The sequence below is a fragment of the Haliotis cracherodii genome, unplaced genomic scaffold (genome assembly GCF_022045235.1).
Source record: "Haliotis cracherodii isolate W230 unplaced genomic scaffold, xgHalCrac1.p SCAF_12, whole genome shotgun sequence".
Taxonomy (NCBI): Eukaryota; Metazoa; Mollusca; class Gastropoda; order Lepetellida; family Haliotidae; genus Haliotis; species Haliotis cracherodii.
The window spans coordinates 15,549,024-15,562,477 of NW_027266267.1; the positions used below are offsets into that span (position 1 = coordinate 15,549,024).

The 13,454-nt window shown below is 39.1% G+C and overlaps 1 protein-coding gene across 1 annotated transcript in view; it reads left to right on the top strand.

Moving 5' to 3' along the window:
• The window catches only part of LOC139457083 (protein turtle homolog B-like), a gene marked incomplete at its 5' end in the record, with an annotated part of 85,916 nt that overhangs the window by 47,047 nt on the left and 25,415 nt on the right, over positions 1 to 13,454 (top strand). The window contains one exon of the mRNA XM_071238525.1: positions 12,351 to 12,608. Coding sequence (XP_071094626.1) covers positions 12,351 to 12,608 — 258 coding nt within the window. The remainder of the gene's footprint in view (positions 1 to 12,350; positions 12,609 to 13,454) is intronic.

The following is a 13,454-nucleotide window of genomic DNA, read 5'->3' on the forward strand; positions in this document are numbered from 1 at the left end:
AGTGACTAACACACTTTTTCATTTTGACGGGATATATGCCGCGAGTACGATGCCACTATTTATTATCTTAGTTAAATTATGTCCCTTACCCATCATCACATAAGGTGGGGTAATGGCGATATTCAGCAGCCACTTGATGTTTGCTTCGACCATAGTCCATTTATTCTCACTGTTGTAAATAATATTGTACGGAGTGGTTTTAAGGAGTCTACTAACGTCGACATCGCTTAAATCTTCTAGATTACCCGTGAATGTGACTTCTTTCCGCTTGTATACATTATCGAGTAAGTGTAAAGCGTATAACTTACCATTGGTACCGGGTTTACCGAATCCTTCCGTGTCTCCGAGATCAGAAAGCGCAATTGTATTACATTGTCTTATCGTTCCAGGGCTTGATGCATCAACCATTATTTATAATATGGAGTGTTACACTTAAGTATCCTATATGTACAGGTTGGTGTTTTACATCTAATACAGAAATTTAGGTCTGAAATAATACCCCGCTTTAATTTTTTATATTGTAATGTTGAAAAAGATTCCGTTCTACCACTATTGTATTTTTCATCTTTCACTGGAACACTTCTGAGTAGAGTTGAAGGACTTTCTTGTTGAATATTATCCGTCGTGCTTATTTCATCAAGATGGATGCACAACTCTTTATAGGGAACTAAATCGGTTAAATTGAGTCCCTGATCTGATGTCTTGATTACTGTTATTTCTCCTCCCCATCCAAGTGTGTATGCTAAGTTCCTGTAAAGCTTTACATCCTTTTTTCCAGCGTTTAAAATCAGTAACCCATTTGACTCATTTTGTGTTAGACTAATTCCATTAGGCTTAAAAAATTCATCATTGAGTGAACATACGCTGTAATACCCATCAGATATCGTAATGAAAATATTTTCATCATTTAATATATCTATCCTATTATTATCTTTCGTAGCACTTATATTGATCCACCGCGGGTAATACGTTACATCGCATAGTGCTACTTCGAGTTGTCCATCCGAGTTATCGACAGTATGAAGCAGTTCAATAGACTGACCATTTGTTATTCCCGGGAGTGTAACATACATATTAAATATACAATGATACTATATCATAACTTAAATATGAAATCGAGATACATTACTAATCAATCGATTATAGTAACTGCCTCTGGTGCTGAATTTTTAGTTAAATTCCCCGATATCTTTGAAAAGTACAGGGTCACGGCAACTAGCGATAAAATGGTGCACGATTGGTTTCACAATCCGATGCAATTTTGGCAGAATCAGTTAAACTTTGCCGTATGGTGTGCCACAACGGGATGTGGCGTATCTCTTTACGCTCCAGGATTTGAACTGAATAAGTCTGTTACAAGATTTCACGTGTACTATCAGATTAGACGTATACTTAAAGAAATTAGTGCTCCATTACCGCAGGATCGAGCGTGGAATTCCACAAATAATAATTATGATAGGTCTGCGTATGAGCGTATTTGTCAGGAATTTAATGTTTCTACGAGTAAAGATTGGCGCATTAAAGGAGCAAACCATGGTCTAGGTGTTCCTTACACAGAGGAAAATAAATCCGTCAAAGAAGAAAGCGATTATGTATATAAAAAACTTAATAAACTTCCAGTTAATTTTGGTAAGTTGTACAGTACCAGCAAACTTTACGCAAGAATATATGATCATTGGCATAAAACAGGTGATTGGTATAAAGGCTGGGAACTTTATAGTAACGATTGGAGAGGGGATATTATGAGTTTTAAGTGTGGTTTAATTTATATTGTAAAAAAAATTTATACAAATGAATGATACCGAAAACAATTGGAATGAATTTCTTAATGATAAAACGGAAAATAATTTTACTAATCCAGGATTTGTAAGAGTTAATGAATCGATAAGAACTTATGTATGGGCATTTCTCGGAGCGCAATCTCAAACACGAACGTCCATTATCGGTTCTGGGACGGCGCTCGATGCGCAAAAACTTCGTTTATGCACCGGGACTATACATGTCTCCGAGTAATATGGAACTTAAGATCGGTCAAGTGATAGGCTATAATAATAAAATTGTTATCGCTACCGATCAACAAAAACCAGGTATAAATTCAGATATGAACATCGAATTAATAACGCAAACGATCACGGGTGAAAAGGGAATAGTCAAGCCACAAACACCACATGTTTCACAAACATCTACTGACGCACAAGTGTCACCGCATATTGCGGCTAAAAATCAACAACATATAGATGAAAAAACAGCGCTTGTAGTGGGTGGAGTCTCGGTTGGTTTACTCATGATTTGGTGGTTAAATAGTTCTTAGCGAATACGTACAACAGCCCTGTAATTGCTACGATCAACCCCCACAAGTTTTGACTAAGCCAAGTGGTGGTCTTAGCTAATAAATTCAATAGCCAGGAAACAACACTCCCTATTATACCGGGAAGTGCGGCTGCGGCTTTCTCAGCTAGCTTTCCCAGTGCTGAACCTAATGCTTTTAAATGCTTTTTTATCCACTCTTTTATACCGTTTTTATCGTTTGGCGGTGATCCGCCGCTACCACCTGGTAACGAGAGAGTCAAAGTCGATATAATGAATCCCAACGCGGTTAAAATACTGGCAATTGTTATTCCCTGTTCTCTGAACAATGTTTTAATTTTATCGGCCAGTGTAGTATCATCGTTGAGGACTTGATCGATAGTTTCTCGAAAACGACTGATTTGCGAACGCAGTGCCTTTCTATTACTGGAAGCCGCTTCGAGGCGGGCGAATCTTTCCTCTTCTAGGTTACGCAGTCTTTCAGCAACGCGGCGTCTACTGAATTCATCGCCCGCCCGTTCGAGTTTTGTTTTCTCGTGGGCTATATGTTTGTCGATTTCGGATAGCTTGGCTATATTATTTATCAGTTCTCCCCGCATAGTTCGCATTGCCTTGTCAAGACCTCGTAATTCCCTAATACTGAACTCTGATACCTGTAACGTGGAATTATCGTAATAGGTATCCAAGATTTCTCCGAGTCCGTCCGAGGCCACCATCGAGGCTGCTTCCAAATCATCTGTATTAACGAGTTCTTTCCTCATAGTCTGAAGAGCCTTAGTAGTCTTCGCGGAAAGTTTTGGTCATCGGTAGTAGTCCACAAAACCTAATTCATCACGAACAGTGCCGATGCCGTGTTTAGCAGCTATCGTAGACAAGGCTAGGGGCTTACGAGTACGAGAATGCATAAGATCAATATCTGGAGCGCCACGCAGTCGCAATATTCCTTTACTATCTATCGTAAACTTTGAATAGTCACGAACAATAGGACTATCATCTTTAAAGGAATCGTAATAATCACTGACGGTTGATTGTAAAATTTCATCGTTAAGATTCGTGCCACCAAAGTTGGTTTCATCAGTATCTTCGATTGGATTATCAAAGTCATCAAAGGTACTTAGATCAAAGTCATTATGTTCAAAATTAGTCATTTTCATATTAAACATAGGGTACATGTTTTCAATATAACAATGTCTTCGCAATACGGACGCAAGTTAAACCCACAACGTAGACTTCGAGATCCATTAGGGGTCAAGGCAATTCGTCAGTCTGTTACTATAACTAATAACCCTAGTACCATCGATCAGAATCAAACGCTTCTGGTTCGCTTTCCTAATCTCGGCGCCCACGATGTGTTAGTTCCGGGAACTGTCCGACTAGCATTTACGATTGTTTTGACTTCTACCGACGTTAACAGGGAGCCCGTTCAGAACTTAGGTCGTGCTTTCGTTAAGAAAATCGCCATTAAAATTAGCGGTAATGAGGTTTTGAGTATCGACGATAGCGATGTATACTATTGTTACATGGATCTCTGGAGAACGGATAAAGAGCGGGAAAACTTACAGTACCAAGGTATTTGTAATAAGAACACATTGAGACTGCGTGTAGATGCTTCTAGTGGTGATGGTACTGTCGTAAAAGATCAGGCCGTTGCCGACGCATTAGGTAACAGATTCTATATTCCCTTAGACTTTGAATTACTAGATTCCCACATGCCCTTTTATCAAGCATCCCTAGGTGATAGGTTAGAATACGAACTCACTTTTAACGACTACGGTAGAGTAATCAGAGCTGCTGAAGATGCTAGCTATTCCATTGACAATATCTCGCTCGAGTACGATATGATAACGGATCCCGAATTAGCCAGACAAATTCGTAACCAGTATTCGGGAAGTTTAGCCATTTTGTACGACCGCGTGCTGCGACATCGAAAGATCACGAGGGACAAAAAAGATACGATGTGGAATATCAATCTAAACGTCCCCACAAGGTCGTTAAAGGGTATTTTAATGTTGTTCGAGGACCCCTCCGATGCGTTTAAAAGAAATACCGAGAAGTTCTACAATCCCAAGATTACGAAAGTAGAATTGACTATCGAGGGCGTTCCTAATCAACTATATAGCCAAGGAATGCTAGCGTATCACCAGTGGGATGAGATTAAAAAACTTCCTTCTATTAAACGTTCTTCCGGAAGTTAACGCGGTCGTGAAAGATCTGTCTCTCGGGAGTGTATCGATGGGTGAATACCTAACCACGAAGTACGTGCTATGGCTCGACATGCGAACAACGGACGATGACCAATTACACGGCAGTGGGAGGAGAATAGAAAATGCTAGCGAGGGTGTCACCATACAGATAACGAAGCTTCAGGAATCGGCTGGTAAATTAAACATATATTTGTACGTGATTATGGATGCGCAACTTAATATACAGAATGGGAGATTCGTGCAAGCAATCTATTGATAATCTTTTACCTAAAGATCCGCACTGCGCTATCATATGCGGGCAAACGGGCTGTGGAAAAACAGCTTTTATTCTAGATATTTTAGAAAGTCATTATCGGGACGTTTTTGATCATATTATTATTCTGTGCCCGACTATAAGCGTTAATAAAACATACTTATCGAGAGATTGGGTAATGAATGACGACGGGATACACAGAGTCGATCCGGGCGATCGTTTACAAGACTGTCTCCGAGTATGTCACGAAAAATACAAAGGAGAATCAACCCTTTTCGTAATAGACGACTGCAGCGCGAGTAAAGAACTCACAAAAAAGAAAGATATGCTTTCGTATTTAGCATTCTCCGGACGGCATACTCAACATAGCGTTTGGGTACTTACTAAAAAATACAACTCTGTCCTGAAAGATCTCAGAGAGCAGACCAAATGGGTAGCGCTGTTTCATTGCAAAGATCGAGATTCATTCGAGGAATGTTTACGCGAGAATGATGTCATTTATACCAAGGGTGAACGAGATAAAGTCAGAAAAGTGTTAGCGGCAACGAAGCACTGTAAACTCGTATTAAAAACCGATCAACCAGCTGCTTATGCAATTGCTTAGCAAAATGTAGCAAAATCGTAGCAAAATTGTAGCAAAAATGTAGCAAATTGAACATTAGCGGTTAATATTACATAAAATGTGGTTCGAAATCCTCATTCTTTCACAACAGTTCATTATTACGGGATGTATTGGATATGTCATATTATATTATGTTAGACTTAAATATCTCCTTAGGTATTACATTATGGAATGCGACGAACTCATCGAACAAATGCTCAAAGAATCTGATGTAGATAAATCTTTAGATAAACATAGAGAAAGACTCGAGGCTTTGGTAGCCGGTGGAAAATGTTCCCAATATTTGGGAGAAAATTATACCATCGAAAAAATTGATAACATCACCGACGAAGAGATTAAAAAACGGTACGCGCGTTACGAGTCTAGACTGGGAGCTACCATGACTAAAACTATAGGGTCGTCTATATTACAACTATACACAGTCGTAGCTAGTACGTTTCTCCCCATCCCGGCAGAACATCGCATGTATTTATGCGAATCTCTAGAGAAAGACCCATTCATCGAACACGCTATAAGCTCAGTGAGCTGTGAGTTTTATCATAGATTCAGAATGTTCTTAGCTCCGTTCACCACAGTTTTTATAACGGCTAGGTATTGTCAATTTAAACATACGTGCCCACTTAATAATATAAAGAACGAAGTTCAAATAAATAATGGAGACACAACAGGTGACACCACAACAGATTGCGGAAACGCAACAACAGATTGCGGAAACGGAACCACAAGTGAATGAGGAACCACAAGTGAATGAGAAAATACTAAAAGCCAGAGTTACTAAGAACCCCCCAAAAATAGCTGCAGGAAGAAAGGGAGGGCTGGCGCGCAAAGCAAAATTAATAAATAATTCAAATCCGATTAAAACATGGGCACTAGTAGGAGTTGCTGGTATAGCGGCTGTATGGTTCTTTTATAAGACCGGAGAAGAGAAAACGTCACCCCCGCCGCAACAACAAGTTCAATTAGAGGTTAGTCCTCATATAATGCTATAAGAAGCATGACTACTCCAGTTACAGACGGTAAAATGTTGGTAAACGCGACGTATCATTCAGCGGTGGTCACCGGCTTGGCCATTGGCTATGCCCGTATGGCTAAAATGATTACTAAAGCCACACCTCCCAAGCTAGATTTAATGGATTTGATATAGGTATGATGGTTCTGGATATTGGATTAGCAATGGCAACGAAGGATATGCTCATCAAACAAGGACTTATCCCGGAAGACATAATGAAGTAATTAAACATTTGAATATTTATATTCATATGGCATCAATTGCGATGATGGTCGGTGGAGCTGTTGTTAATGCTCTAGCTTTTTCGGGGAGTAATTATTTATTTTCCAGTATGAGGGAATCAAATGCTAAAGAAGTTGAAGAGGAGCGTAAACGACGTAATAAAGCATTAGAACAATACCAAGCAGCTCAGTTACAATATACACAGCAGAGAATGAAGAGATTAGACTTTATTCATGAACAACTGATTAAGGAAGGACATTCAATTCAAACGTTTAAGGATGTCGAATCTGCCATGCATGAATACTTCCTCGTTTATGGGAAAAAACTCGACCCAATACCGAGACCAACAATGAGTCAGTTTTATACACCCTCAGAGGCTCAGAAAGACCGAGAGGTCACATTTGTGATTATGGGATTGACTGCTCTATTGATTTTCAGCTATACCATGAATACGCAGTGACAGCTGTGGCTATGCATAAACCATGATCTATAAATAGACTAATCAATAGTGTAGATGTGATTTGCATTTAGACAAATGATATGATAGATGTATATACCATGAATAACTGCAAGTTTACACTCATGGGGAAGACGACTCTATGTAACCGCCGCTGTGTTGAAATTTACTGCGGTATACACAATTATTACATCAAGCGTGGACACATAAACTATATGTGTTCTGAATGCGGGATAGGGGTCAAAGGTCGTTATTGTTTATGTAAGAAACACGGTGCTGATAGGGTCAGGAATCAGATTATTTATGCTAGGAAGAGAGATTACATCAATGAGAGGAATAGGTTGGGGAGAATACGTATGTAGATATATGAAAACAACCAATTAGACATTTGTTTCATTTTGCATATACCATTCAACCACTATGGTTTTTGTCAGAGAGTTGAAGGCTATGGCAAAGCAACGTAGTCTACGTGGATATTCTCGTATGAGAAAAGCTGAATTGATTACCTTACTCGGTTTGGAATACAACAGACCACCCCTGACTGTTAGAGAACTCAAAGCTAGAGCGAGAAACAGTGGGCTGAGAGGTTATTCTCGAATGAGAAGAGCTGAATTGATCGCTTTACTAGATAATAATAATGATGATGATAATAATCAACAACAACAAGAATTAATATTTGTACCCACATCCGCCGGCGTTGGTAAATATCTTAGAGGTTGGAAGATGGATATTAATTCCAACATGGATGTTAACGATATTAAGCCCATCATATCGAGTAAAATTAACGAGGAATTAGATGATTTACATAGTATAAAATACCAGCTGACGATTAAAATGTCATTGAGTAAAAGTAACGCAGAAGATAGCGTCGAATTTACCGAACCATATTTCCGTAGCAATCAAGAAGTTATAACCGAATCCGATACTATAAACGCATCATTAGATACATCAATTCAGAGGATACAGGAAACTTTAGAACGCTGGACTAATAGAGGTTCGGGTTGGGATGTGGATAAAATCGATAGTTTATATTTAGATATAGCAAATTATATGCCCTTCAAAGGTGTATCTTATATAGATTTACCCTCGTATTATAAGAAGAAAAAAGCCATAATTAACGTAAAAAATAAATCCGATGATTGTTTAAGAATGATGATAAGATCTGCATTGTTCCCCGTAGACAAGCATCCGGATAGACCTTCTAGCTATCCCCAAAACGATGGACTCACCTTCGATGGTATAGACGAACCTACACCAATATCACAAATTGATAAGGTAGAAAAGCAAAATAATTTAGCTATAAATGTTTTCGGACATTCTAAAGGAATTGTTGTACACAGGATAAGCTCCGCTCCGGAACATATTCCCAGAATCAATTCATTTCTGATCGAAAAAGATGGAAAATATCATTATACATGGATAAAGAGTTTAAACAGGCTATTATACGATCAAACGAAACATGCTAGAAAGAAATATTTCTGCGAAAGATGCCTGCATGGGTACAGCAGACAAGATCTATTAGAAGCGCATAAAGAAGACTGTAGAGGTGTTGGACAGACCGCTATCAGGATCGATATGCCTAAAGAGGGAAAAAATATATTAAAATTTGAACATTATTGTAATCAAATGCCAGTACCGTACGTAATTTACGCCGACTTCGAAGCGCTTATCAAGCCCATAGAAAATACCAACCAAAGCAATCAAGGTAGTAGTTTTACGTACAAAACTCAAGAACATATTCCTTGTGGGTTTGGATATATAGTTGTAAGGTATGATGGGAAAACAAACACACCCGTGATTTACAGAGGTCCCGATGCAGCGGGAAAGTTCCTAGAATATTTACAAAATGAAGAGAGAATAATCAGGGAAAAATTATCGTGTAAGAAACCCATGCGTATGACGATAGATGATTGGAGGGCCCACAAGAAGTTAACGAGTTGTCACGTTTGTAATAAACCCCTGGATGGGGATTCCGTAAGAGATCATTGTCACGTCACGGGTAATTATCGGGGAGCCGCTCATAGCGAGTGTAACTTGAAACTAAAAATGAATGCTCAAACAATACCCATCCCCGTTGTGTTTCATAACCTTAGAGGATACGATTCACATCTCATTATGCAAGCTATCTCAAAGACCGACGGCGGTTTAACGTGCATTCCTAACAATATGGAAAAATACATATCGTTCTCGTTGACTAAACCTATACATTATAGGGACAGGGATGGGAAATCTAGAATAAAGCAAAGTAATGGGCTTAGATTCATAGACTCCGTACAGTTTCTGTTATCTTCCCTGGACAATTTAGCTAAAGCGAACAATCCCGATGACTTCGCTATAACAAATCAATATACCGATAAGATAACTCGTCATTTGCTGCTGAGAAAAGGTGTATATCCATACGAATATATGGATGATTGGTCTACATTCGTAGAAACTGAATTACCACCCCTCGAATCATTCTATAGTAACTTAACAGAATCTAGAATAACAGATGCCGATTATGAACACGCTCTGACGGTCTGGGATAAATTAGGTTGTAAGAATTTAGGCGATTATCACGATCTGTACTTAAAAACGGATGTACTGTTACTCGCCGATATATTAGAGATATTGGACCCGGCATGGTACTATCCCAGTCCCGGAATATCGTGGGATGCATTGTTGAAGAAGACCGGGGTAGAACTAAAATTACTCACAGATTACGATATGCACTTGTTTATTGAGAAAGGATTAAGAGGGGGTATATCGATGGCAGCGAAAAGGTATTCCAAGGCTAATAATAAATTAGTGGAAGGATACGATCCGAGTAAACCCGACACGCATATATTATATCTCGACGCTAACAATTTGTACTCAGGAAACTTATAGCCAGTCCGGCTTTTAACAGAAGCAAGATATTCGATAACGACTTAGCCGCGTTGCATATGCAGAAAAGTAATATAAAATTCAACAGACCGGTGTACGTCGGTATGAGTATTCTCGACTTGTCAAAACACTTAATGTATGACTTTTATTACAACGAACTTAAGAAGCAATACGGCGATAGATGCGAGGTGTTATATACCGACACAGATTCTTTGTTGATGGAAATACAAACCGAGGATGTGTATAAAGATATGGCAGAAAAAATAGATATGTACGACACGAGCGATTACCCAAAAGATAGTCCACTGCACAGCCTTGTAAATAAAAAGGTGTTAGGTAAGATGAAGGATGAATGTGCTGGGACTCCTATAGCGGAGTATGTAGGATTAAGACCTAAGATGTATTCTATAAAGAAGTCCGATAATGGGGAGATAAGAAAAGCCAAGGGTGTTAAAAAGTATGTTGTAAAAAAGCATATCAAACACGAACAGTATAAAGAATCATTATTCAACGGTAGAACGTTCAAACACGAGATGAACTCTTTAAGAAGTTACGATCATTGGATATATGGATTAAGAATGAACAAGACGTCATTATCCCCCTTAGATACAAAGAGATGGATTGATAATGATGGTGTAACTACCTATGCTTATGGTTGTGGTGGTAATACCGTACCGTCGGGAACTATGAACAACTCTTCTCGTACAAATGCCCTACCCGGTCCATCTTGAAGATAATAAAGAATAGGCTCTCCTTCTTTCGTAACCAATCGACTAATGTTATACGTCTTAAGGGACCATATGGGATCGGTTGCGCGACGTAGGCCTCCTTTGAGTTCACCGGGCTGGTATAAATATCTTACCCTTACTCTATCAGAAAGTTTTCGTTCTTTGCCTCTCCTCGGTGCTGAAGATTCGGAAGTCACGGATTTCATTTTAATCGCATCGGATGGTTTCTTCCCTATTAATCTCGTCACTTCATTATTCAGCGCTGATACAACGGCTGATAATCGTGTCACCCATTCGGTTGATCTCAATCGCTCGGATTTCATTTCGATCCCATACTGATAACCAAACAAACATTCCGCTAGAGTCCGGTTAAATCTTTCAACAATGGCTTGACTACGGTGGGCCTCTCTTTCACCACGAACGATTTTGACATTGTGCTTTGTTAACAGTTTAGTTACCGATCCCATAAACTCGCGACCGGGATCTACTTGAAATAGCTTAGGCCATTTTAGTGGTCCGCGTTTATATATGCGGCTCAGTGCATTAGCTACTTCTGTTGATTCTTTCAAGGTTAATGGCTCTGCCTCTTTGTATCGACTAGCCACATCCACTACTGTTAAAGCCTATTTATACGTTTTGCGTTTTACCTTATCATGGGAAGAAACAAGAGGTCAGCCTGATGAACTTCATTCGTCGTAGAAATATCAAACTTCTTCCTCGGTATATAACGCGGTGCCGGTAAATATATTTGCCACAACGCTTGTTTCTTTAACCAATCCTTGGCCACATCTTTAGATACCTTTGCCGCGGTGGCTAATTTTTTTATTGCTCCTACACCTTTCCAATATCCTCGTGGGCTATAGTAAATTTTATTCATTATTAATTAATATTGATGTGTCATTTAATACAACTCATGACTATCGTTAAATCACATAATCATTTTGGCATAAAAAATTCCATCTGTAGTAGCAGTATAGGTATATGAATCCGGCTCCAGTGGAAGTGGTCCAGAACCATCATTACCTATACTACTCTACTAATGAATGATGGTTTGTCACCAACAGCTTGACTGAACCAAACTACTCCGAATCCGTGAGAAAATAATATGGAACGAATAGAAGAAGCATAGTTATGATGGCCACACAAGCATATTATAAGATTTTCTTGGTATCCTATCTTTGTCCATTTCATTTGTTACATTAGAGTCGATTAGACCACTTTCTAAATGGCATTGTGTATTCATAAAGATTATTGTTAATCTTTGAGACAGGGATCTGATGGTAAATTTGCTGAACCCAGCAATATATCTCTCTTTGTACAGATTTTTATTTTAACTTTGGAATTCAGTATAAAAATGGAATGGACATATCTTCATGTTTTAGAGTCAAGTCAAGAGTTGATAATACTGATGCATGGTTTTGGCAGATTTCTTCCTCAGTGACATACCTGCCTTAAAGGTTGCATTATTTGATATGTCACTTATACCAAGTTCTTTGATCAAACCATGTAGTGATGTTATTTGAGGCCTTGTCTGTGGTAACAACTACCAACTTTTCATGTAGAAAGTAAAGTAATGTCACAATAAGATACTCACTGCAGTAGATAGAAAACATTGTCATGTGAAGGAGATGCAATCAGTTGCTCAATTTCTGAAAATTTTCAAAGTCACATCATGTATTCCAGATGGGCCTTACCAGATCTCCCTGAACCCCTCCAACTCCTCCTACACTCTGAAAGAACACCAGGCTCTTCCATCAATCACGTGCTCCGCCCTCTGCAGACCTGGATGTACCTACAGGTGGTTACACAATGGAACAGCATTGAGCAGTGGAGCCATGCTCCAGGGACAAGCTGACAGATCTAAGACAGGCTCCTACAGATGTCAGCCTTCTAATACCCACGGGAGTAGTGACAGTGTTTCTGTCAGTGTTGATGTTCAGTGTAAGTATACAGTCTACACTGGTGACAGTGTTACAGTCAGTGTTGATGTTCTGTGTAAGTATATAGCCTACACTGGTGACAGTGTTACAGTCAGTGTTGATGTTCTGTGTAAGTATATAGCCTACACTAGTGACAGTGTTACAGTCAGTGTTGATGTTCTGTGTAAGTATATAGTCTACACTGGTGACAGTGTTACAGTCAGTGTTGATGTTCAGTGTAAGTATATAGTCTACACTGGTGACAGTGTTACAGTCAGTGTTGATGTTCAGTGTAAGTATATAGCCTACACTGGTGACAGTGTTACAGTCAGTGTTGATGTTCAGTGTAAGTATATAGTCTACACTGGTGACAGTGTTACAGTCAGTGTTGATGTTCAGTGTAAGTATATAGTCTACACTGGTGACAGTGTTACAGTCTGTGTTGATGTTCAGTGTAAGTATATAGTCTACACTGGTGACAGTGTTACAGTCAGTGTTGATGTTCAGTGTAAGTATATTGTCTGCACTGGAGGCAGTGTTACAGTCAGTGTTGATGTTCAGTGTAAGTATATAGTCTACACTGGTGACAGTGTTACTGTCAGTGTTGATGTTCAGTGTAAGTATATAGTCTACACTGGTGACAGTGTTACAGTCAGTGTTGATGTTCAGTGTAAGTATACATAGTCTACACTGGTGACAGTGTTACAGTCAATGTTGATGTTCAGTTTTAGTCTACACTGGTGACAGTGTTACAGTCAATGTTGATGTTCAGTGTAAGTAGATAGTCTACACTGGTGACAGTGTTACAGTCAATGTTGATGTTCAGTTTTAGTCTACACTGGTAACAGTGTTACAGTCAATGTTGATG